This window comes from Salvia hispanica, chromosome 1, assembly GCF_023119035.1.
Source record: "Salvia hispanica cultivar TCC Black 2014 chromosome 1, UniMelb_Shisp_WGS_1.0, whole genome shotgun sequence".
In the NCBI taxonomy this organism is placed as follows: domain Eukaryota; kingdom Viridiplantae; phylum Streptophyta; class Magnoliopsida; order Lamiales; family Lamiaceae; genus Salvia; species Salvia hispanica.
The window spans coordinates 22,316,506-22,342,731 of NC_062965.1; the positions used below are offsets into that span (position 1 = coordinate 22,316,506).

At 36.1% G+C, this 26,226-nt stretch overlaps 3 protein-coding genes and 1 pseudogene across 3 annotated transcripts; 2 read left to right on the top strand and 2 right to left on the bottom strand.

The window, feature by feature from the left end:
* Nucleotides 1-9,415: 9,415 nt before the first annotated feature.
* Nucleotides 9,416-13,193, top strand: LOC125190359 (LRR receptor-like serine/threonine-protein kinase GSO2). Its single transcript, XM_048087643.1, has 2 exons — nucleotides 9,416-9,885; nucleotides 12,608-13,193. Exons 1-2 carry the CDS (start codon nucleotides 9,416-9,418, stop codon nucleotides 13,191-13,193), a joined length of 1,056 nt encoding a protein of 351 aa, XP_047943600.1.
* Nucleotides 13,194-13,226: 33 nt separating this feature from the next.
* Nucleotides 13,227-16,125, top strand: LOC125190368 (receptor like protein 27-like). Its single transcript, XM_048087654.1, has 2 exons — nucleotides 13,227-13,984; nucleotides 15,669-16,125. The coding sequence occupies exons 1-2, from the start codon at nucleotides 13,227-13,229 to the stop codon at nucleotides 16,123-16,125; spliced, it is 1,215 nt and encodes a 404-aa protein (XP_047943611.1).
* Nucleotides 16,126-18,244: 2,119 nt separating this feature from the next.
* Nucleotides 18,245-20,018, bottom strand: LOC125190375 (annotated as a pseudogene).
* A 1,839-nt stretch (nucleotides 20,019-21,857) lies between these two features.
* On the bottom strand, nucleotides 21,858-23,200 carry LOC125190382. The gene is made up of 2 exons (XM_048087679.1): nucleotides 21,962-23,200; nucleotides 21,858-21,902 (listed from the first exon to the last, which is right to left on the bottom strand). The coding sequence occupies exons 1-2, from the start codon at nucleotides 23,198-23,200 to the stop codon at nucleotides 21,858-21,860; spliced, it is 1,284 nt and encodes a 427-aa protein (XP_047943636.1).
* Nucleotides 23,201-26,226: the final 3,026 nt, after the last annotated feature.

Genomic DNA, 26,226 nt, shown 5'->3' on the forward strand with positions numbered 1-26,226 from the left:
CATGCATGTTTTATTTTTTTGTATGTTAATGCTTTAGGATATTCCCACTTATATAGAAACTAGCGTGGCTCTTCGCAAAAGATGCACCTTTTCATATAGCATAGAACTATAAGAGGCGTGTCTTTTAATTAAGGTAGTTAATATAACTACCTATTAACTACCTTTTCCTTATAATCATACGGCAATTATACTAAATATATGTATTAGTGTATTTTACACTCAGCACATTCAAATATATATGCGCACATACATATATACATATATAATAATCTTTTCATGTATATATACATACAAGCATGCATCCTTTCACATATATATATATATATATATATATTCATTATATTTAGAGGTAAGAGAAGAGGGTTATCAATACACCCGATTCTAATTCTTTAATCGAAACCGATCCATTACGGAATCGTCTTTAATATTAGAATCCTTATCATTTAATATAAACTTGATCCTTATAATTAAACCAATAGACACTTAGGTCATATAAGAATATAAATATTCTTACACCTCCGGCATCGTATCGGAGATCGAGCTCAACGGCAACGACTGCTCCAAATCGAAATCAGATGCTCTCGATTCCTTCACGCGCTTCGACCTCCTCCAGATTTTCGACGACTCCGTCTCGCTCTCGCCGTCCAGCACCACGAAATCGCCACGATCCGCCGCGATTGCAGCGTTTTTACGCTTACCTCTCAGCACGTAGCTCGACATTAGCCCTTTCTCGCTCTCCTCTTCCTCCGATGAGGAAAACGAAGACGGAGCCGACGGAGACGACGAAGATTGGAAATCATGCTCGATTTCTCCACTACCTGCTCCAAATCCTTCCCCTCTGCGTAAAACTTCATCATGTGAGATCTCATGTGTCCGCCTAGAGCTCTCCCGTTCGCGAAGCTTCTGTAACAGAGCTTTCATCTGTGCTTCTTATCCATCACAGAAGAATTCCATCGGAATTCTTCTGTCACGCAGTGAGCGTGTTTGTGTGTGTTAATGGAGTTGGGATAGTTTTGCTTTTGCTCTGTGAAATTTCAAGTACAGAGAGTGTGGAAGCTAAAAAGAGTAGGTGACAAGCATTCTTCCACCCAGGGAAATCTCCGGCGTTATCCCGACGGCGGCGTGCAGAGCCTTCACAAAGAGCTCGACAAGAAAGAGCAGGGAGGGTGAATGATGGCTGATGTGGAATTCAAATTTATTATTTTATTAGTTAATATAAATATGTTGGTATAGTTTTGATTGCCACGTGAGCTTTAATTTGCCATATGGATTTTGATTTTGGATATTGGGTAAAAATCAAAAACATTAAAAGTTTATGTATTTATATTTAAATTTTAAAATTCAGGGGAAAAATAAGAAAAAGTTCAAAGTTCATGTATTTATAGGCTAAAAACCCTTTATATTTTTCATTGTTTCTTGATTTGATTAATGGTCGATTGTTGATTGATTCTTAAGTGATGGAATCATAGAACACTAATTGAGTTTAGCACGAAAAGTTTACAATCATTTATGATATTTTAATTTTCACTATCAATAATATTGATATCATTTGGGTAATTATACCATGCCAATTGGAAGATTTAGATTATTCCACTATCAAGATTATCAAATATTGGATGTATATTAAAATATTATTATATTATATGAAATTGGTATTTTTTTTTTCTTTCAATCAACATACTATAGTGAGGAATGCCTTTTCTTTTGGGTAATTTATTGGAATTGGTGAGATGTGTAATTATTTTAAACATAAATAGAGAGTATAAATTTTTCATTACTAAAATAATGAACAACCAAATTCACTTATGAAAAGCTATTTAAAATTTTCGAAATTACTGAAATTATGATCATAATCAGTTATAGGATTGTTTCCTAATTAAAGGAATTGATCAATAATTAATGAGATTATTAATATGAATTTAAAACGCAAACTTTGTAATTTATTGAATAAATTATACAGCCAATATATAAACTAATGATAAAATGTCGTGGGTTAATGCAATTGAAAAAATATACCCTAAGTAAGTGGATGTAGAATATTTTTTTTATAATTTTATAAAATTAATTCACAAAATCAAATAAGTATTGAAAAAATATAAATTAGATCATGCATCGTGTGATAGTCTTATAAAAACTCAAAATTGGCACACACAAAATCAAATTGTTCGATCTAAATAAAATTAGATATGATGTACTACAAAAACATTATCATATGATTAATGATAGAAGTTTGGATCAAACAAAAAGAAACACACGTTGCTTAAACAAAAGTTCATACCAACATTGTGCTAATCAAACACAAGCCAAATTACACAATAAACCTTTACTGATGATATCTCCTAAGCCCATTCCTCCTCTCCTCTCTTCTTCTTCTTACTCTTCTTTCATATCTTTTTCTCCTTCCTCTCTCATAGAATATCTTGTCAGCTATCTCTTCTATCCACTCAAAGTATCTTTCCCTCCACCTTATGCAACATAACAATGTTAATGCACCTGCTTCCGAATCCCACAACATAACCACAAGCAGAAAACACATATTCCCACTCAATCTCCTCCACTTTTGGTTCCGAATCATCTGATGGCGATGGACCGTGTGGACGACGGTTGGTGAAACTTCCGTTAATTGGGAATCCATATAACCCCATATTTCCTTTAAATGAATGTGCTGAAAACGTTTGAAAGTGGCTACTGGTTGGGATCAGTCCAGTGAGATGATTGTAAGACACATTCAAGAATGATAGAATCATAGAAAATCGTGTTTTGTGAGCTCATCTGGTATTCTCAGGCTCATTGTCAGCACTTATAGGAGATGTATCAGGGTAAGACAGGGGAACTCATCCTCATTAAAGACTACATTCCTACTTATTATGACCCTAAAACCTGGTTCACTTCTATTCCAAATCCTATAACCCTTAACACCATCTAGATATCCAAGAAATACCCCTTTCTTGGACCTAGGATCCAGCTTATCAGTTTTAGAGTGAATAAAAGCACTGCACCCAAAAACTTTTAAATGAGATAAAGAAATTTTTTCCTCCCAGTGAATATAGACCAGGACATTTACCCTTTAAAGGGACTGGTGGTGACCTATTCACCAGGTATGCAGAAGTCAGAAGGGCTTCACCCCAAATTTTTTTTGAAAGAACACTTTTAGACAAAAGACACCTAAATTTTTCCAAAAGGGTTCTGTTCATCCTTTCAACAACTCCATTTTGCCTAGGGGTACAAGGAGTAGTCTTGCGTCTTTTAATGGTTTACAAAACTTGGAGCACAAAACATCCATCTGGGAATTACAAAACTCAAGACCATTATCTGCTCTAATCACTTTAATGGTTTTTCCAGTTTGATTTTCAATAAGATTTTTCCATGTCAAAAACTTTTCAAAGACTTCAGACTTATTTTTCATTAAAAAACACCAAACTTTTTTGAAAAAATCATCAATAGACAGAAAATACACAGACCCTGAATGAGAAGAAACAGAGGCTGGACCCCACATATCCATGTGGAGGTACTCAATAACATTCTGACTGACATTATCAGTCATGGGTGTAGGGAAGGTAACTCTGTGTTGTTTGCCCAAAATACAAGTGTCACAAAAGGGAATGCTATTTTGAAAATCATTTTCGAACAACAACTAATTTTTCTTCAAAATATTAAGACCCTTTTCACTCATATGACCAAGTCTATTATGCCACAACATGGCTTTATCACCCCTAACCACATTAGCAAGATTACTCACACAGGCCACAGATTGAGCAGAACACACATAGAGATTATACTTCTTCATAGCTTTAAACAAACACATAGCACCCTTACAGATTTTCATAACACCCTACCCCCACTTACCCTCAAGACCATCTTGTTCTAAACAGGTACAAGAAAGCAGGTTGTAACACAAATTAAGCACATAGCCATTACTGAATTTCAAACACACAGACCCAAGAATCTGACACTTTTTGTCATTTGCCATAGAAACAAAGGTATTTTCCACAGGTTTGAAATCAGAAAACACATTTTTGAAAGGAGAGATATGATAGGCGCATCCAGAATCAATTAGCCAGTCATTGATGGAAAAAGAACAGCCAAGAGTAGAGTTAACAGAAAGAATATCATGAGTCATGAAACAAACACCTTCAGAATCACCATTCTTAGCCAGGTTAGCCATGGAATCCAGTTGATTATATTTTTCTGTTTTCTAGGATTAGGACACTCCTTTTAATAGTGACCAACCTCACCACAGTTAAAACATTTTCTATTAGCCTTAGAATTCCTACTCTTACACCTGGACCTACTCCTGCCCTTCTTTTTACCATTCCCATTAGAGCTACTGTCCTCATTACCCCCTCTATTTTTAGATCTGCCCCTTACATTTAAAGCCTTTGACTGAGCAGATTTAAAAGCCCGATTTTCTTTAAGCTCAATTTCTTAGGATTTTAAAGAACTTATGATTAAATCAAGAGTGGTTGAATTCCTGCAATACTTAATGATAGCTTTAACATCATTGTAAGAATTAGGGATAACATTCATCAGGGCAATGCTAGTATACTCATAATGGTTTTGTCACCAGACCTTTGAACAAGTTTTTGAAAATCATCAATGTTATCCTCAATGTCCTTTGAAAGATCAAGTTTAAATTTAAAGAGTTTTTCCAGCAAATACATTCTTGATAACATTGAGGTTTCAGTGTACAGAGTATCTAGCTTTTCCCATAGCTCAGAGGCAGACTCAATGGTACTAACCTTTCTAATCACAGAATTAGAAAGGTTGAGTATTATAGTAGACCAGGCTAATTCATTCATTTCTATAGCCTTAACTGCAGACTCAGTATCAGGGACTTTACCCTCAACAGATTTGAAAACCTTTTGCTGAATTAAAACAAACTTCATTTTCTGTTTCCAAATCACAAAATTATTTTTCCCATTGAAAGGGACAATGCCAACTAGCTGGGACATTTTGAGAAAGATTTTAACACACACAAAAGTACCAGTAACCCAGAGAGCACAGCAAGCAACCCTGCTTTCACAGAGAGTGGTCTTAAACACACAACAGTCAAAGAGACCATTTAGAACAGATATGCGGGGGTTTCTCATGCAAGAAACACAGATGCACATAAACAGCAAAGACACACACGCACAGGAGACACCTCAAAGTGAACCCAGACTCAAGAATCAAGTCCAGAAGGAGTTCCTCCCTATCTGTCACGTGTACCCCGACAAGAGGATTTCCCAGTTCACAATCACCCAATGTATGGGGGCGCAGGGGGTCACTCAAGGCGGTTAAGGCACATGGTGGATAGGTAATTCACTCAAGAACACAGAGTGAAGCTCTGAGATACACACTTTGAGATTAAAGAAGCACTCAAAAAGCGGCAACGGAAGTAAGAAAAGCTGTAAAGAGCACCAAGAAGCATGCACAACAAACAAGAGCACAGAAGCCTAAGCCACGGCCAGTGGCAACTACCAGCAACAACTGCCCAATCCTAAAACTAAAAGGCTATAAAAGTTTTAGGGATCTAGGCAATTTACCAGAGCGGAAACCCTTTGTTAAGGAGAATCCGACTATACCTGAGAGCCTATACCGGAGGCTTGAGCTTTACTCTGAAGAGCCCACTTCCTTTTAATTTGCGATCCGACGTGCCCAAGTGATCTCCCCGTGGCTCTGATACCAATGTAGGGATCAGATCACCCGGAATTCACTAATTACCGGGACCTCTTTGTATTAGGTCAACACTGAGATGGCTAATCTCAGCAAGAACAAGCCAGTATAAAGACAAGAATCAAGATTACAAGTAATCTTAGAAACTAACTAACTATTACAAGTGTTTGTTCTTAATCTAAGCTCTATCAAAGATTAAACCCTAATCTGGAATCCAAGTTTGCACCGATTGAGAACCCTGCACACTAAGTACAGAAGAAATAAGACTAAGTACAGAAGTTAGTATCACAAGAAACTGATCCTTTCGGATCTAAACAAGAAATAAGACTAAGTCAGAGAAATCAGGCCACGATTGGCTCAGGTCATAGCAGTGACTGCACTAGGCCTCAGACCTCCCCAATCCTCACTACAAGTCACAAGGTGAGCTCTGTCGAATGATCTACACACCACAGATCAGTAAAACCCTAGATCTCACCGGTCATCGCACACCACGGCCATCTGAACACAAGGATTCACCACCGCTTCTCAGAAAACACAGATCAACACCAAAGGAACCTTCGCACAACTGTTCAGGCACAGAGGATCGGTCACAGAAGAAGACCGAACCCTAGGGTTTGAGAAGGAAACCGAAGAAGTTTCCTAACACTCAAACTAAACTGATATATCTCTTAGAAACTGAGAATCATCGGTGGAACCAAAGGCCTGAAGGGAAACGCCGGCTAAAACCGCCGGAAACGAAGAGAGAAGGGGAGGATCGACGGAGAGTTTTCAGAGAGAGAGAGAGTTCTGGAATGAATGTGGTAAGTGAGAAGGCACCTCTCACTTAACAAACACTCAACACAATCAACGGTCCAGGTAGGTGATCCGAGTGGAGTTGCCACGTGGCTGCGATCCAGGGAGTCTAGTAAGTCATTGGGCCACCAACAAATTGGGCTGTCAATAATTCTTATGGGCCCAGAAACAAACCAGCCCAAGCAGAATTAATAGAGGCCCAATAGAAGAGTCCAATATTCAACGGATTTCATGTTATTTTATCCTATTCACAGAACCTTGCAAAACTTCAACCTTTGGGAATATTAAATGTTGATTTTTGCACATATAAACTCTTAAGAAATGAAAAAAAATTCGGCTACTCCTCCACAGTTACTAACCTATGAGTTAGTCTTCCAATTGCATGTCTCATTCCAATACAATATACATAAACAAAAAAATGGAAACATAAATTAAGACCTCAACAGCTTTCAACCATCAAACTCATCACAATGCTCCTATAAAGAAAACATATATTTGTAGCAATTTAGTCGGAGATGCCAAAAGTTGTCAAATGGCCTGCTTTAAAATTACTTGGCCCTGCCCGGCCCCTTCAAGAAAACCCATAACGTACCAAATGTCACCAAAAATTACAATTTTTTCATAAACTTCACATAACTTTAAAACAAACGTTTTTGTCACATTAACAAGTAATCTAATACGACCAATTCAAAGTTCTAAAGCCAGAACAAAAGGTGGAGAATAATTATTTCCAAATATTGAGTAGGACTTAAAGGGACCACAAGTCAACTCCATGTGGCTTTGGTAAACCCTCATATACATTCTTTCATTTCTTCTATTCCAAATCATATAAGACTACTTAATTGTGGAATTTACAGAATACAGATTGTTTGTATAAAATCATAACCACAACAATATAAACTGAATTGACAATTAAGTAGTATATCTGTATATGCAGAATTTTATCAAGGTTCGTGTCCAATGAGGGGTGAAATTTTCAAGCAGTTACTTTATCCGTTTGGTTGTATGTTTAGTTTTCACCCAAAAAAAAAGTTTAAATTAACTCACTTCTAGTAAACTGTGATTGTGTGTTTAAAGCAACATTGTATCCCAAGTGCAAGTTAGTATGTACACACAAGAATTATCAATTTCCTCTTTCATAATGTTACCAAAGTTGTTGTCATTTGTATACTGATTTCTTCCTTCATTTCCACTACTCATTTGTGGTTCCACCACAAACCCTACATTCCCTCGTCACGTCAATTACTTGTTGGAGAAAAATCGATATGAATCCATCGGGTTCCACACGGCTTAATTTTATTAGTTTGATGTTGAAATCTCACTTTAATTAGTCATCTCTTAAGTCTGTGTTGAATAGTGTAACATGGAATAGCAGTGGCCTACCATGTGGAATATTGAACTAAACTTTGATGCTTCGACTCAGAAACGACAGAGACTTTGAAATTATAATGCAATGTGTTACTATTAGTCTATCATTAAGATAAAAGGTTAGAGGTCATTTACAATGTATATAACCTCGTTTGCGGAAATTATAACATTGAATTATCGTTGTGTCATTAACAACTAACCTCTTGGCCAATTGAAACTTGTAATCGTGTTTGTGGAAATTCCTGGTTAGGACTTAAGGACCTCAAGTCCACTAAGAATTGTAACCCACATATCATTTCCATGATTGTGGAATTTATAAATATCTTTATTTATTCAAGTGGTGGTCTTAAAAAAAGATATTCAAGTAAACTATTTAAACTCACATTCACCTATCATCATTTGTACAAAAAAAAAAAAAAGAATTATCAATATCTTCTTCGACAATGCATTCAAACTTCTTGTTGCTCATTTGTATACTAACTTCGTCCTTCATTTTCACTACTCATTCATATAATAACAAATGCCTCCGTCATCAGGAAATCTTGTTGCTTCAACTCAAGGATGAGTTGATCTTCAATTCTTCACTTTCAACAAAACTAGTGCGATGGAATGAAAGTGACGAGTGCTGCAAGTGGCCCGGTATTGAATGTGATGCTTCTTGCTATATCGTTAGTTTGCAGCTCAATAAAGAGTCTATTTCTGGTGGAATTGGGGATTCGTCGAGTCTCTTCAAATTTAAATATTTGGAGAAGCTTAGCCTCTCCGCAATTACGTCAATGTCAATACTTATATTCCCATCCATATTCCAAGAGGTATTCAGAATCTGACATATTTGACACACTTGGATTTGACATGTACATTCTTTGAAGGACAGGTTCCTATTGAAATTTTGTCCTTGACCCGTTATCTCTACCTTTTATTACATTATCAGCCTTGAGCACCCAAATTTGGAGATGCTTGTCCAGAATCTAACATGGCTTAGAGAGCTCTATCTTGATAATGTCTATATCAGTTCCTCTTATGAAAGGACAAAATGGAGCCACATTATATCTTCATATTTACCCAATCTCACCACTTTGAGCATGGTTGGATGTTTTTTATCTGGACCTTTGTCTAGCTCCTTTCTACAACTCCATTCTCTTTCTATTCTTTGGCTAGTTCATAATGATTTTTCAGCAGTAGCAGCTCCGGACTTGCTCGCCAGTTTTCCAAGTTTGACCGTCTTGGGTCTTTCTAACTGCAGTTTGAAGGGTTCGATTATTCCATCCACCTTTGCTAACCTAACCAAACTGATTCATGTCGATTTGTCATATAACTCCTTGACAGGCTCACTTTCTCTGACGCTTTTTGAAGATCTTTCCAATCTCTCTTATTTAGATTTGGAATATAATTCATTCTCTGGTAACATTCCCCACTCTCTCCTTGGTCTCCGTTCACTGCAGGGACTTGAACTTGGCTACAACCAATTTAATGGCACTTTTCGATTGGAAAACATTCGAAACCTTGCCAATCTTACACATTTTGGTGTATCTCACAATAAAATTTTGGTGTATCTCACAATAACTTGTCCCATTTCCCTGATTTCATCAAACATTTGAATATGGAAATGTTGGATCTCTCAAAAAATCAATTGGCGGGGGAGATCCCTAGTTGGATTTGGGGAACACAACTTGAGTATTTGAACCTCTCATTTAATCGTCTGACAGATGTGCAAAAGCCTTACCGTATGTCTGCTTCTCTTATAGAGTTATATTTGCACTCTAACCAGCTTAGGGGCGAATTGCACTTGCCCATTCCACTTCCTTCTAAACTCTCGTACTTGTCTATTGCTAATAACAGTTTAAGTGGATCAATTCCAACCTCCCTCTGCAATGCCATACACCTCGAAGTTCTTGACTTGTCTAAAAACAAACTTAGTGGTGGCATACCCCCTTGCGTACTTCAAAACATTACCATATTCCAGATGGGGCAGAACAACCTCAGCGGCATTATTCTAGACAATTTTTCTGTAGATTGTAAGCTAATACATTTCAATCTTAACAATAATACTTTAGAAGGAAGGATCCCAAGGTCCTTAGAAAGTTGCAGGTGGTTGGAGTTCATGGATGTTGGAAATAACAACATCAACGACACTTTCCCATGCATGTTGTCATCTTTGCAAGGGATAAATTTATCCCTTTCATGTATGTATAAAATATCTGAAATCATTGTTGTATATAACTAAAGTGTGAAATTCGTCTTTATGTGATTGTTCTTTTGACTAGGGCAAATTTCTAAATAATTTGAACTTTTACACAAATTAATATGCAAATAGATATTAATAGAAAAAACTGAAAGTAAGTATATCATTAAAGTATAAAATACGTCGTCAAGTCAATCCACTATATCACTAGTCATCTAAAATTTCATTTGGTTTCTCTGGTGGAAAACCACAAAAAAATCCTCTTACATGTCATTGAAAGATTTCCCCAATTAGAACAAGAAAAGATTCCATAAAGAAAATGACAGTATCATATCGTCGTTATATAATAAGAATAAAGAAAAAAAATACTAGTGCATAATTATATGTAAATAATGCCTCTAAAATTTAAATAAAAGTGAATTATATTAAATAAATTATTAATATTATTAATTTTATTATTTAGCAATAAAAAAGAGATGACATGATTTTTAGTTTGATTTTTAAAAAAAATAATATTCAATATAAAAATTAATTATATCTTAAATCTCTGGATATTTAATTTGAAAAGTTAGTTATTTTTAAAATTATTACAGAAATGCAAGTATGTTACTCCTATATATTACTAGTAATATATTTTATATAAATTTATATTTATGAACCTATTTCGTTTCCACTTATCAAGCCATCTTTTGGAAATTACAATACTGAAATATCCATTTTGTCACGTTAGCAACTACTCCCTCCATACCTGAAAATATGTCACTTATTTTCATTTCCGTCCGTCTCTAAAAATTTGTCTCCTTTCACTTTTACCTTTTTTTGTAGTAGACTCTACATTCCACTAACTCATTCTCACTCACATTTTATTATAAATCTAGGACCCACATTCCACTAACTTTTTTAACACACTTTCTATTACATTTCTTAAAACTTGTGTCGGGTCAAAAGGTGACAAATTATGAGGGCCGGAGGGAGTAAATTGTTTTTGACCAATTCAAAGTTCTAATGTCATAATTTTACACCAAAGGATTGCTTGGCTAAGAATATTATAGGTAAGTTGACGCAATATAGCTTTGATATTATAGCCACATATCACTTCTATTATTTTCTTCAAATCCAAATCATGTAGACCTAGCTACTTGTGGAATTTCAAAGTCTGCAATTTAGTAGTAGTAGATTGATAAACGTAAGAGATGAAAATTTTGTTTAACTCATTTTTTTGAATGCTATGATAAATGTAGTGACTTTATACATTATATGTGCATAATGTTTAGTTTTCCCGATAAATTTTTTTACCTTAACTCATCCTAATAGAAAATTATTTTTACAAGTTAGAAAATTATTTGATTAAAATAAGCCTCTTACACTCTTGAAATCTATGTTGATAGTACTTGACACCATATATAGCATTGGCCCACTATGATGAAAATTTAAACAAATAGTGCATCACTTTGCAGCTACAATCAATGTTCTAAAATCAATGCAAATTAATGACGAAATCTTTGAAATTATCACTAAGATAAAAGGATAGTTAGTAGTTAGTACTTACTTCGTCCATGAAGTATAATATCATATTTTCATTTGGGTTTAGTGCAAAAATATTTACAGTTCTCATGATTAAAAAAAAAAAAACAATTTTGAATTGCTCCCTTTTCATAAAAAATACTCCTACAATTTTCTATCAACTTTTAGATTGGCAATGGTGAATGGTGATATTAGAGAAGCTCTTTTTCATGTATCTAACCGTGTTTGGGAAATTATATTAAATGAAAGATCATTTTGTCACAATATCAGCCTAAACTTACGGGTGTTTTTTATCTTTAAAATGATTTCCATTTTCCTCCATTTCCTTTCATTCTAAATAACACATTTTCCTTTTTGCAATTTCCTACTTTAAATGATACATTTCTTAAAAATGAAACATTACTATCGCTACTTTTTTCTTCTCTTACTTTAAATAATCTACTTACTCACAAAACAACACTATATAAAATCTAATGTCGAATAAATAATGTTCCAAGTAAAGTGAGACAGGTACATTATTTGATTAGCACTTTGAGGACCTTAAGTCAACTCAGTGGAGGTTTGAAAACCAAATCTCACTTCTATCATTTTCTTCGCATCCAAATCATACACGTCTACTTGTGGAATTACTATTAGGTAAACTTTTCCAAACCCCAACAAGGCTCGAATTCAATAAGAGACGAAAAAAAAAATTAATTCCATTTTCACGAGTGCTAAATGTAGTGACTTTATACATGGTTTTTGAAGAACCAGAATTGAAATAAATATATAAAGTAAAATACAAAAATAATGATAAGCGGTGGTCTTAAAAAGATATCCAAGTAAACTGTGATTGTCTATTTAAACACACGTTAATTCACCTATCCCATTTGTACACAAAAACAGAATTATCAATATTATCCTCTTTCACAATGCTTTCAAACTTCTTGTTGTTCAGTATACTATACTGATTTCATCCTTCATCTTCACTACTCATTCCTATAATAACAAATGTCTTCGCCATCAGGAGATGTTGTTGCTACAACTCAAGGTTGAGTTGATCTTCGATTCCTCTATTTCAACAAAACTCGTGTGATGGAATGAAAGTGATGAGTGCTGCAAGTGGCCCGGTGTGGAATGTGATGCTTCTGGCTACGTCATCAGTTTGCAGCTCCATGAGGAGGCCATATCTGGTGGAATTGGGGAATCGACGAGTCTCTTCAAATTTAAATATATGCGGGAGCTTAACCTCGCCTACATTGACATGAGCTACTACACTAATCGCATTCCAAAAGGTATTGTCAATCGGACCTATATGACACACTTGGATTTGTCATATGCTAGTTTTGGTGGGCAGATTCCTTCTGAAATTTTATCCTTAAAGAGATTGGCTTATCTCGACACCTCCGGCTTCCCTAAAACATTAGTTCTTGAGAAGCCAAATTTAGAGATGCTTGTCCAAAATCTAACGGGGCTTAGAGAGCTCTATCTTGACGGTGTCAACATCACTTCCTCTGACGAAAGGAGAAAATGGAGCCACATTATATCATCACATCTACCCAACCTCACCTCTTTAGGATTGTCTTCTTGTGATCTACTTGGCCCTCTGGCGAAGTCGTTCGCGCAACTCCATTCCCTCTCGTTTCTTGAACTATCCTTCAACGATCTTTCAGCAGTAGCAGTTCTGGACTAGTTCAATTTTCCGAATCTGACCTACTTGATTCTTATGAGCTGCAATTTGAATGGTTCTGTTCCATCCACCTTTGCCAACCTCACCAAGCTGATTTATATCGATTTGTTTGCCAACTCTTTGACCGGCTCACTTTCCTCTACATCGTTTGAAGGTCTTTCCGATCTCACTCATCTGAATTTGAGGTCCAATTCATTCTCTGGTGACATTCCCCAATCTCTCTATGCTCTCCCTTCATTGTTGCTACTTTATCTTGGAGACAACCAGTTTACTGGCACTTTTCAACTCGATAGCTTGCAAAGCCTTGCCAATAATCTTACAAACCTTGACCTATCTAACAACAACTTGTCTGTAGATGTTGGAAGTGGGAACTCAAGTTCATACGGACGTCTCACGTTAAAACAGCTATACCTAGCTTTGTGCAACTTGTCTGAATTTCCATATTTAATCAAATTTATGGATCTAGAGGAATTGATTCTCTCAAAAAATCGTATTGCAAGTGAGATACCTAGTTGGATTTGGGGAACACGACTTGATACTTTATACCTCTCATCTAATCTTGTAACGGGTCTGCAGAAGCCTTATCATATCCCTGCTTCTATTCGGATCATAGACTTAGGCTCTAATCAGTTGAAGGGTGAGTTAGAGCTGTCTATTCCTCCGGAATCTACACTCTTGTCCTTGTCTCTTAATAATAACAGTTTAAGTGGATCAATTCCAACCTTCCTCTCCAATGTCACAAATATCGACCATCTTGTCTTGTCTGACAACAAATTAAGTGGTGCCATTGAAAGGTCGGGATTTTGCACGCGTGTCGTAGGCACGTGTCCCTTCCTATTCAACAAGATTTATAAGTTCCCACTTTCCAAAATACTATTAATTAGTATATGGTAAGTTAGGGTGTCGAACCCACGAGGAACGGTAGCATCCGTTATGTATTTCCACACTTAAGAAGGATTTTGGCGATGCCGCCACGCTCTAAATTGGGGGTGGGAACTAAACTACGAAATATAAATAACACTTAACTAAGATTGGGAACTAAAAGTGAAAATAACATGCAAGTAAAAGAAAGCATTTAAACTGGAAAGCAGACTGGGCAAGTTGGTAAATTGGACAACTTAGAAGTGGCGAAAATAAGAACATTTAGCAGCAACTTGCATGAGCATACTAAGTTCAGAAAGCAAAAGGAACTAAGTTAAAAGACTAAGGAAAATAAACTAAGTGTTGGCTCCTAAAAGAAAGCTAGAAAACTAGGATTGTGACACTTAAAAGTGGCTAAACTAATTTAATCCTAAAAGCTAAACTAAATAAGATGTAAATGGAGGTTGAGTGCAGAAATTAACTAAGCTAAAAGGGCTGCCAAAAGTGAAAAGAAAGCATGTACTTGTTGTCTCTTAAACCTTATTACCCAAGGTGTAAAACCAATGGATAAAAGCCTACAACTAATGGTCCTTTCACTTAACTTCTAAAAGCTGATTTATCTCCTAATTCTACATCATAAGGCACATAAATTAAGGAGGAGAAAGAGAGTAGATGGCTGCTACATAATTAAAAATGCTAGAGAAACACAAGATCAACAATTAAACTACCTAAACATGCACTGAAAACACCAAATTAAAAGCTGAAACATAAAGACTCATTGAAGAAGATAAAGAAAGCTTAAGAACACTTAAACATGGTGGAAAAGAACCCAAGAACCGAGCTCATCAAACTCATGCCAAATCATACGAAAATGACACCCGACGAGGCACCGAAAACACACAATAACCATGGCTGATTTTTTTGAAACTTTTCCAACTCTCTCTCCATGTTTTTAACTACAAACAAACTAACTTGAGAAACTGATTTTAAAAGCTTGAAAGGATTTTTAACAAAACAAGAACATAAGCAACACTAGAACTAAACAACAAGCTAAAACCGGAAATTAACAAGAGCTAAACTTTAAAGCACATTAAATACACAAACACTTAGAGAAATTACTACTTGAAATAAGCTTTTAAAACAAGTCCAACAATAATTAAGAGTGAGAAAGGTGTAAAAGTACACCAAAGTTAGAACAAGCAACTAGAGAAATAAACACTATTACTAAACTACTACTACTTCAACCCATGATGAACAATGATCCTCGCAGCCTTGAAGTTGAAATCTCTCTTCTTAAGGAAGAGAGAAAAGTTTCCTAGAGAGAGAAATAGCTAAACTAAACTAAAGAGTGATAATTGACTAGTTGTTGGTGACTAAGTCTTTTTAATACATATATCCAATAAAAGATATTTCCCTTCGTTTTTACTCTCCAAGGACTGATATGGTCGTGTGTAGCAAGTGAGAATTGTCCTTGACAAGTGTGTGGAAGTGGCTTTAGTCATTTTCCCGTCAGGTTCAAACTAGCCAGTCCAACAGCTTGGCCAGTTTGGGTCTTCTTTGCCTTCTTCCTTCACTTTCTTCCATTCTTTGTCATTTTGCAAATATTCAACTAATAAGTGCGAAAAGTGCTCAAATCCGAGTGACGAAAACTAGTCTATCAGCCATCCCCGTTGGCCTACTTGAAAACATTGGAGTGATTGATTTGAAGCAAAACAACATCATTGGTAACATTCCAGATATTATTTCTATGGAGTGTACACTACGTTATTTGGAGCTTAGCAACAACAATTTAGAAGGAAAGATCCCAAAGTCCCTCGAAAGGTGCGAGTCATTAGCGTTCATGAATGTTGGGTACAACAACATCGATGACACATTCCCATGCATGCTATCGTCCACGTTAAGTGTTCTTGGTTTGTGCTCCAACAGATTCTATGGAGATGTGTCATGTCACAAGAGCTGGTCAAGGCTTCGAGTTCTAGATATATCTTCAAATAATTTTGGTGGAAGTCTGGAATCAATGAACTTCTCTAGTTGGAGTGGAATGATGATGGAGAATGTGTCGGATTCGTACTGAGCTCGAGTGCCAGTAACCATGAAAGGGATAGATTTAGAGCTGCTCAACGCGCGGGGAGACATTGCTATAATTGATTTGTCTCAAAATAATTTTCAGGGAAAGATACCAGATGCAGTTGGTGATCTTAACATACTTTTCCATCTCAACTTATCCCACAATGCCCTCAATGGGAGCATCCCAAAGTCATTTGGCCAGTTGAAGGTTCTCGAATCACTCGACCTCTCTGCAAACCAACTAACAGGCCATATACCAATGGAGCTTGGAGAGCTCACATTCATTGGAGTGTTGAATCTGTCATACAATAAGCTGGTTGGAATGATCCCAAAACGCCGCCAAATCCAAACATTTCCTGTTGAATCCTTTGAAGGAAATCCTGGCCTGTGTGGTTTCCCTCTTGACATAAGCTGCAGTCGTACCGATGACAACGACAATGGCCTGTCGCCACGAGAACATATAGAGAAGAAGGAGATTGAGTGGGAATACGTATCTGCTGCACTTGGATACGTTGTGGGTGTAGGGATCATTGTGTGGCTACTTCTATTTTGCAGAAGATTCAAAGAGAAATACTTTGGCAAAATAGAAGAAGTTGTTGAAGACATGTTCATTGCCAGAGACATAAGTAGACGGCGTGCAAGAATGCAAGCCAGGAATCGAGCCAGAAGGCAATAGTGTTTTCTTCACAAGCAGTTTCTGTTTGGTAAGTTTATTTATGCATATGTAGTTATTGACATTGTGTGTTAATGTTGTGTCTGTGTGTTTTGGTCTAAATAAGTGCAGTGATATATATGAGTACCCTAACGAGCCGAGAGATAGAGGCTGAAACGTGGGCTCGCCTACTCCATCACCCCAACCATCGCTCTCAAGGGCCGTTGCCAGACCTCGTTGTCACGTTCAATGACCACATCTTCTCCAAGATTCTGTGTAGTTGCTTTTCTTATTTACCCTTTAATTTTGGTATTTTCAATAATTACCATGTATCGAGTCGAGAATACTAAGAAGCTTCATTCTGGGTTAACAAAGCTTTCCCAGAATAATAAAGAGAATCGAACAACAAAGGATTAGATAAGTATAAATAGGTCTATTCTACTTTTATCCCAATAAAATAAATACAATATCCTCCATTCCAAGATCGCCTCTTGTAATCATCAATCACACCGACTTCACAGTGCTCTTTTGATGAATTGCATTTACTCCATATCAAAACAGATAATGATATATGAATCATACAAATGATAGCAATTAACTTAAATCAAATTTCAGTACCCTAGTGCTTCAAAATTATTCTACAGCCAATCACTGAAATTGAAAAAAAGCATAAGAAGAGAAAGGCTTACTTCTCTAATGACACATTTAGCTCAGCAAAATTAGGATTGTCAAATTAGAGCAGAAGAGATCAATTTTGCACAAAGAAATTTGAATATCAACAAAGGGATAAATGATTGTTCGTTATCTTTTAGCAGAAAAGATGGATTTTTTCTTTCATATTAATCCTTTTAGCAAATGTGGGCATGGCCCAACTCAGAGATATGGATATAAGTCCAATCCAAAATAAAGGCTTATCCAAAAGCCCATGACACCATGTGCCAAAAATCTTGTGAAACCTCAAAGACATGGCTCGGCCCGATCCAAAAATCAGCCCACTCATCAGACTAAAATATATCACTAGATATTTTTAATTCAAAACTGAAATGTTGGTATTTTAGTTTTTGGAGTAAAAGTTTTTTCTGAAAAGATCATTTTTTATATAAATATTTTAGCTGAAAAGACGTGAATAGGAACGTCAATTGAGATTACTGAATAGGATACGTAAAAATTTAACATTTTTTATATAAATATTTTGAAGGCAAATAATATTTGACCTAATACTTTTTAATAAAAGTTAACGTAACTATTTCAATCAAATATAATAGAGAGAAAGTACATAAAATAATAAAACTATTTTGATTATATATAGGAGTACTGGGAAAGCGATAATATATTTTTTAGAAATGACTTTTTTTTACCATAAAATAAGATCAATTTGTCAACTATTTAATGGTGTATTAAGAAATGCAGTATGCAATGTATAAGGTGATCCCTTCGGGACATCAAGCCCTAAATCATGACGGGGCGCCTTCTCCTATTCACGTCTTTCACGCTCCGCGTTTTCTTTGGTCAAGGCCTCGACCCAAGATTGAAGAATATCGATCATCGCTTGCGCTCTCATCAATTCAATCTTCATCCTCTCCCTGTCCATCGAGATCTCGATGATCTCGTTCTCCAAGTTGCCGATGAACGTGAGGTAGCCGAGAGGGATGGATTTTTCCAGTTCCGCCGAGTTAAACCTGGTCATGCTTCCTGGGAGGTTGTCGTTCGCGCCTAGGGTCTCTAGAAGGGGGATCTCTACAGGCGGGGAGTTGGTTTTCATCATCATCATTGTCGAGTTGGAGTCCTCGGATCCGTTGGCGATGCTGAAGTTTGGATCATCGCGCTTCGGTGAGTCCTCGGATCCGTTGGCGATGCTGAAGTTTGGATCATCGCGCTTTGGTCTCTTGACGTTGTCCAGCGAGAGGTGCTCCGGTTCGGGTGCAGGATCCCTCTTCGACAGCTGGAGAGGGACGCTGGGGGTATCGGCCAGGGCTACGAGAGGCTGCACATCCTGCAAAACATTTTTGAGAGAGATTGTAGGTAATACAGTAATTACAAGATCTCATGCTGCTAAAAAAACTCGAATTCACACGACAAACGTGCTTTTAACCGCGTCTAATTTTCATTTCTATCTATTTTCGTTACTTGAAAACATAAATTTCGATGCAATTAATGAACAATCTAAACCATAAAAGAAAGTCTTGCACCAAAATGAACAAAACATGCATAAGACCTGTTCGGTGTTTGTGCAATCTTCGCGCACCTCATCTTCCGCGGGGACCACAAGCGGGGAGTCCTCATCCCATTCCTCTTCGATAAACGGGGCATATCGGTCCCCATTAGGTGGTCCGGCGCCACTCTTGTGGAAGATTTTACAGAGCACAAATGCATCCTAATTGACAAAACAAAGACAAGAATTTCATTATTTTTTCTGAAGTTAGCATAAAATCACTGGGAATCGATGCACACCTATAGAACGCCTGCGTTTCCCAGTTCTGTGTCGCACAACCGGTACTCGTGCATCACCCAATCAGTCTGCTTTCCATCATGGACGCGCCCGATGTGGAAAACGAGCGTTTTCTTCATTCCAATGGACTCGCTCTTATGTTTCACCGGGCGATCCTTCCCGGTCGCCTTCCAGTACCCTTGCCCAGTGGTGCGATTTAGGCGGGATCCACTCCCGTACTTCTTATCCACAGGGCTAAAGAAGTACCACTCCAGATCTCTCGTCTTCAGCAACGAATACTCTATTTAGGCAACAAGATTATCATTACAATACAGACGCTAGTTAGAAATCGACGAATGTGTGTAATACACCATGCACGCGCACGCACACGCACACACACACTCATTCACAAGTTCAAACTTATTATACATATAAACAACATTCATTCACATCATCATTTCTTCATCTAAACTTGAAAAACATAACAACCTAAAAGCAAACACAAAAAAAAAAAAAACTAAAAAAAACAGGAATCTTCAAAGACTGCAACTTTACATCAAACAAAGCATGAATCTGCAACAATTATTTAAAAAAATATAAAAAGATTGAATCTCTTCATACCATCAAGCTCCCATGGTTCAGATTTGTAGACATCAATTTCACTAATAGCTTCAAACCTGAAAGGCATCCCACAAACTTTCCTCCTCAAATAATACCTCACCAACTCCTCGTCCGTTGGATGAAACCTGAACCCGGGCGCCAAAGAAGTCGGCGGAGGAGCCCCCATCGCCGCCGCCACATTGTCCTGCCCCGTTTCCATCCCCAAGAATGCTTTTTTTACAAAATTACACCAAACCCAAAAACAACACACACGAAATTGGTGGCAAGAAACCCCTTTTAACACTTAAATGCACTAAAAATGCACACAAAACAGGAAAAGAAAAGTTGGGTTTTTTAATGGAAAAAAGAGCAAGAAAAATTGAAGGATGGAAGAGAAATGGTGTGTGTGTAGATTTTGCAATATGTTGTATGTGTTGTATTGGTAATGTTATATATATAGTGTTTCCATAAGTTTCAAATTTATGTATTTCCCCTTGTACTTTGTATCAATTCTATATCTCACCCTTCTCCCTCGAAAATAACGAGTATCAAACTTTTATTTAAAAGCCCGGATGAAAAATGTGCACTAAAAGGCACAAACCAGGAAAAAAAAAGTAGGGTTTTTAAATGGAAAAGAGAGCAAGATTTGTGAATGGCTTTCAGGGCTTGCACAGAGGAGAAATGAAATGTAGAAAGGAATTTTGGATTGGTTATTGGGAGATTTTTTACCCAAATTGGGGTGTGGATTTTGGCCAAGAGGCTCAAGAAATGAGAGTGTGTGGTGTGTTGTAAGGATACTTGCTTGACACTTAAATAGATATCAAAGCAAGAAATGTTGAAGGATATAAGAGATATGGAGTGTGTGAGCGTGACATATATAGTTGTTGGATATTTGACACACAAAATATAGGAACACTCAACAAAGATGAAATATGGAGGATAAGTATTTATAGGCTTCTCACAAAAGGATTACAAAATACAATCAAACGTGCTTCTGCACAACAACAAAAACTCTCACAATTTTCCTAACTTAGAACTACGGCTCTTTTCCACTCCAACTCACACAATTCCTTTTCTTTCTTTCTATCTAAGAGCTTCGGCTCTTACAAACACTCACTCTTACTTTCTCTCTAACAGCTTCGGCTCTTACAAACACTCACTCTTCCTTTCTCTCTACTATGAGCTACGGCTCATTCTCTCTAAATCTCATTCACTACGTTTCTTTTTTTTCTCTTATGATTGATCTTACAATGAACACAACTAGACTATTTATAGGAAAATATTTGCTAGCTATGATATACATATGCACTACGTCACCCACTTTATTAATGTAGAAGATAACAAATGTTATCCACTAAATCCACCTCCTAGTGATCAATATGGTACGTGGCTTTCATGTATCCATGAGGAAACAAAATTTCATCCACATATGATAAGTAGGTGATGCACCTACTTCATCACTTCCACCAAGCCTTTTCTTAATATTGAAGTAATTGAGTTTAATAAACTCAACATCCTCCCTTAAACTCAATTCTTCTTGTCTTGCGCAGTATCTGCATAGGCAAGATTCGCATCCATATTAAAACAAATGCACAACAACAAAAACTCTCACAATTTTCCTAACTTAGAACTACGGCTCTTTTCCACTCCAACTCACACAATTACTTTTCTTTCTTTCTATCTAAGAGCTTCGGCTCTTACAAACACTCACTCTTCCTTTCTCTCTACTATGAGCTACGGCTCATTCTCTCTAAATCTCATTCACTACATTTCTTTTTTTTCTCTTATGATTGATCTTACAATGAACACAACTAGACTATTTATAGGAAAATATTTGCTAGCTATGATATACATATGCACTACGTCACCCACTTTATTAATGTAGAAGATAACAAATGTTATCCACTAAATCCACCTCCTAGTGATCAATATGGTACGTGGCTTTCATGTATCCATGAGGAAACAAAATTTCATCCACATATGATAAGTAGGTGATGCACCTACTTCATCACTTCCACCAAGCCTTTTCTTAATATTGAAGTAATTGAGTTTAATAAACTCAACATCCTCCCTTAAACTCAATTCTTCTTGTCTTGCGCAGTATCTGCATAGGCAAGATTCGCATCCATATTAAAACAAATAAGATTCACATTTTCTTCTCACAGCTCCATCAACTTCTTCAGTAGCTTCATTCATATAATCCAGGTCGCGCATTCTTCTTGGCTTTCCACCTAGACCTTGAGATGATTCAGGTGATTCTGGTTCTTCAATTTCACGTGCATCTTCATGTTTATTCCCGCACATGTGATTACTTGCTCCAGTATCCAAGTACATTGTGCTATACTGATCACCCTCAATTTCTTTATATGTAAAAAGGGAGATTGAAATTACCTGCTCATCATTATCTCCACCTTCGGCATAATTGACTTGTTGATTGGCCCTGGTATTTCCGGCTGTTGGACACTCATAGCTGTAATGCCCGAATTCGTGACAAGTATAACACTCGACATTTGCTTTATCAAACCCTTGTTGATTGTAGGTTTGAGAATAACCGCCTCTGTATTGTCCATAAGAATTTCGACCTCTGCCTCGATAAGTAAAGTTTTGACATCCTCCCTCATTTTGATAATTCCGGCCTCGTCCTCCTCGACCACGATAAGCTCGACCTCGGCCTCGGTCTCGGTTGTATCCACCATGCGATGTCCCAGGCTCAGACTTCTTATCTTCTTCAATTGACATCTTCGCTTGTAGCATATGCTCAAGTGACGGAATGATCTTTTTCTTCATGCGTTGCTCGTGGACTTCCAAGCTGCTCTGCAGTTGGTCGATTGACATGGTGTTGAGATCTTTTGATTCTTCGATAGCCGCAACGACGTGCTCAAATTTCAACGTCAAGGATCGAAGAACTTTCTCAATGACACGAACATCTTCAATGTTCTCCCCTTGCCTTTTTATTTGATTCACAATAACTAATGTTCTTGTGAAGTAGTCTAAAATGCTCTCCGTTTCAGACATGGCCAAACTTTCGAACTCGCCACGTAGGATCTGCAGTCGAACTCGTATCGCCTTATCAACGCCCGTGAAAGCATTCTTCAGAATCTCCCAGGCTTGTTTCGACGTGGTGGCTGCACTTACTTTCTCAAACGTGGTTTCATCAATACCTTGATAGATATTGAATAATGCCTTCTTGTCTCGTTTCCTTGCAACTCTGAGGGCATTCTTCTGGTTGTTCGTAAGTGCATCTTCGGCTTCTTGGGAAGCAGGTTCGGTGTAGCCGTCTTGAACAATATCCCACAACTCTTGTGATTGCAACAAGACTCGCATCTGAATACTCCAATTTCCATAATTGTGTTTCTCTAATTTGGGAATTTGGGGCTGGACCATGTTCAACGTTGCCGCCATAGGTAGGATCGAGTGGCTCTAGATACCAGATTTGTTGGATATTTGACACACAAAATGTAGGAACACTCAACAAAGATGAAATATGGAGGATAAGTATTTATAGGCTTCACACAAAAGGATTACAAAATACAATCAAACGTGCTTCTGCACAACAACAAAAACTCTCACAATTTTCCTAACTTAGAACTACGGCTCTTTTCCACTCCAACTCACACAATTCCTTTTCTTTCTTTCTATCTAAGAGCTTCGGCTCTTACAAACACTCACTCTTCCTTTCTCTCTACTATGAGCTACGGCTCATTCTCTCTAAATCTCATTCACTACATTTCTTTTTTTTCTCTTATGATTGATCTTACAATGAACACAACTAGACTATTTATAGGAAAATATTTGCTAGCTATGATATACATATGCACTACGTCACCCACTTTTTAATGTAGAAGATAACAAATGTTATCCACTAAATCCACCTCCTAGTGATCAATATGGTACGTGCCTTTCATGTATCCATGAGGAAACAAAATTTCATCCACATATGATAAGTAGGTGATGCACCTACTTCATCACTTCCACCAAGCCTTTTCTTAATATTGAAGTAATTGAGTTTAATAAACTCAACAATAGTGTCATTAAGTTTCGAATTTATGCATTTCCCCTTATACTTTGTTACAATTCTGTATCTCACCCTCTTCCTTCAAGAATAACGAGTATCAAACTTGAATTTAAAAGCATTACTATTATTTATTTACATCTTTATCATCTCTTACTCCCTCATTCCAATCGAATATGACCGATTTCTTAAAACGAATACAAGATTTTATGCAACATTATTTTAAAGTACGTAGTAATGTTTTCATGTTTATAAATATAAAATATTATTTATGGCATATTAAAATGAAAATGTGACATTTTCACGAGTATCAAATGAGTTTTGTATGAATTTGGGATAGACCTAGGTCGGGTCGAACATGCATCGTCGACTGACTCCACTATCAATCTATGGTATTGGAAACTATATAATTAAACCTCTAACCCTATTTTATCTCTTTGCTCCATTTCTACCATTCTCTGTTGTGCGATTTCATTATTTAACCTAAATGGTGGCAAACGACGTCAGCAAGTAGACAACGACCTTCTTCAACTAGCAAATTCCGATCTCATCATATGTTATGAAACCCTATATAATTCCTTTTATATTATAGACATGTTTGAGTATTGGGTTGATTACATCTCACATCTGGTATCCAAGATATGGTATATATCCATTTTGCGTAGCTCGCAAGTTATTATGTGGAGGCATAATTTACTAAAGGACACTGGAGATAACCGCTGATGTTTTTTGTGAGGAAAAGCACGTTCTTCGTCGTATAGCACGATTTATAGTATTCTTTGAATTTAAAGCTATTATGACATATATTTATTAAGCGTGCGACTTAGATAACGGCTATGAATTCATATGAATAAAACAAAATATTTTGTGATTATAGTATTTTTTTAATTTTTAAAATAAAACTTATATTTTTTATTGATTAGTTCTGTTGATGTGTTAATGCAATAGTTTTTTTATTATAATTAAAGAGAATAATTTAATTGTTCAAAAATTAGGAATAAATATTTTGAAAGTTATATTGTGATTGTACCGCTGCCATAGTCCTACCTGTATTACAATTCAATAAATGTTAAATTATTCGTGAAAAGTCCTCCAGTCTTGTCTTTTTTATGAGTAGTTATTTGGGGATGAGAAGGAATCATCCTCTTTTATACTGTAGCAAGAAACATTTATTACAATTTTCATTTATTGTTCTTAGTTTTCCATTATACTTTATTAGTTGGACTAAATTCAATAGTTTTGGCAGCTTATAATCATTTTCAGTTATTTTTTAAATGCGATTGTCATTTTATAATAGTTGACATTTTTTTTCATTTAATCGACAATTTCCATGAGGGAGAGAAATAAAAATAACATTTACATAACTTTCGAATCAAGGATTATTTTCTATAATTTGTTTGATTAGATTGGCGATAATATATAGAAATTATAAGAATTAAAAAACAAATTTGATAATATACAATGACAATATATAATAACGTATATGGAAATTATAAGAATTTAAAAAGAAACAAATTTGATTATATACAATGGCGAGTTAGGATTTCCACGATGGGAAAGATAAACCAAGGCTTCACAAATTTAATAGACGCGAGGTAAAAAATTAGCGGATGAATAAGGGAGTATCGACAACGTCAAAAAAATCATGAGATAAATACAGATGAAGAGATAAAGTATGATATAGAGAAGCAAGAGCCGACGAAGATTGGCAAATATATATTGTAGGGGGGAGGGGAAAGCATAAACTTAATGATTTGAACCGACTCTAATTTGCTAATAGTGAAATCACGATTGATACAACAAATTATTAAATTTGTAAATAAATAGTGAAATTTCTAATTTATCAAAGTAATTGTTGGATAGGCTGACCTCTTTTACTACAAATTATTTAAGTAATGTTAATATATTTTCTCTTTAGTTTGTTCAAAAAAATTATCTATTTTCAGCAAAATATTATTTCTTCTCTCTTCTAATTAAAATATTAAATTATATTATACTTTCGATTTTAATTTAACAATTTTATTTAGAATCTCATGATACATAAGAAAATGGTCATTTTAAATAGACAGATAAACAAGTCTATATATTAAAAAATAAAATCTTCCATTATGTAAATTATATCAGTATAATAAAGTTCATATAGTAATCATTTGTCATACGCATATCCATTCAATTCAATGAGTACAATAATAATTGCAAAACATTTTAGTAGATTATGTATTTAAATAACGAGTTATATATAATGAAGTAAAACGAGGTTGATTGGACCCAGTGGCAAAGTCACATACCCCATCATTTTTATCTGTTAGTATATTATACATATATATTTAGTACGAAAGAGTAGTGAGCAATTGGTTATTTGTCTACTCTATTGTTAAGTTTTGGTAATTCTCTAGCTTCATAAATTTCTAAATAT

Coding starts and splice junctions, on each gene's coding strand:
- LOC125190359 (XM_048087643.1), top strand. CDS start 9,416: ATGGAAATGTTGGATCTCTCAAAAAATCAATTGGCGGGGGAGATCCCT. Junction 9,886..12,607: donor TTAGAAGGAAGGATCCCAAG/GTCCTTAGAAAG, acceptor ATGGAATGAAAG/TGATGAGTGCTGCAAGTGGC.
- LOC125190368 (XM_048087654.1), top strand. CDS start 13,227: ATGAGCTGCAATTTGAATGGTTCTGTTCCATCCACCTTTGCCAACCTC. Junction 13,985..15,668: donor TTAAGTGGTGCCATTGAAAG/GTCGGGATTTTG, acceptor TCAACTAATAAG/TGCGAAAAGTGCTCAAATCC.
- LOC125190382 (XM_048087679.1), bottom strand. CDS start 23,200: ATGGCGGCAACGTTGAACATGGTCCAGCCCCAAATTCCCAAATTAGAG. Junction 21,903..21,961: donor CTGAAGAAGTTGATGGAGCT/GTGAGAAGAAAA, acceptor TTGCCTATGCAG/ATACTGCGCAAGACAAGAAG.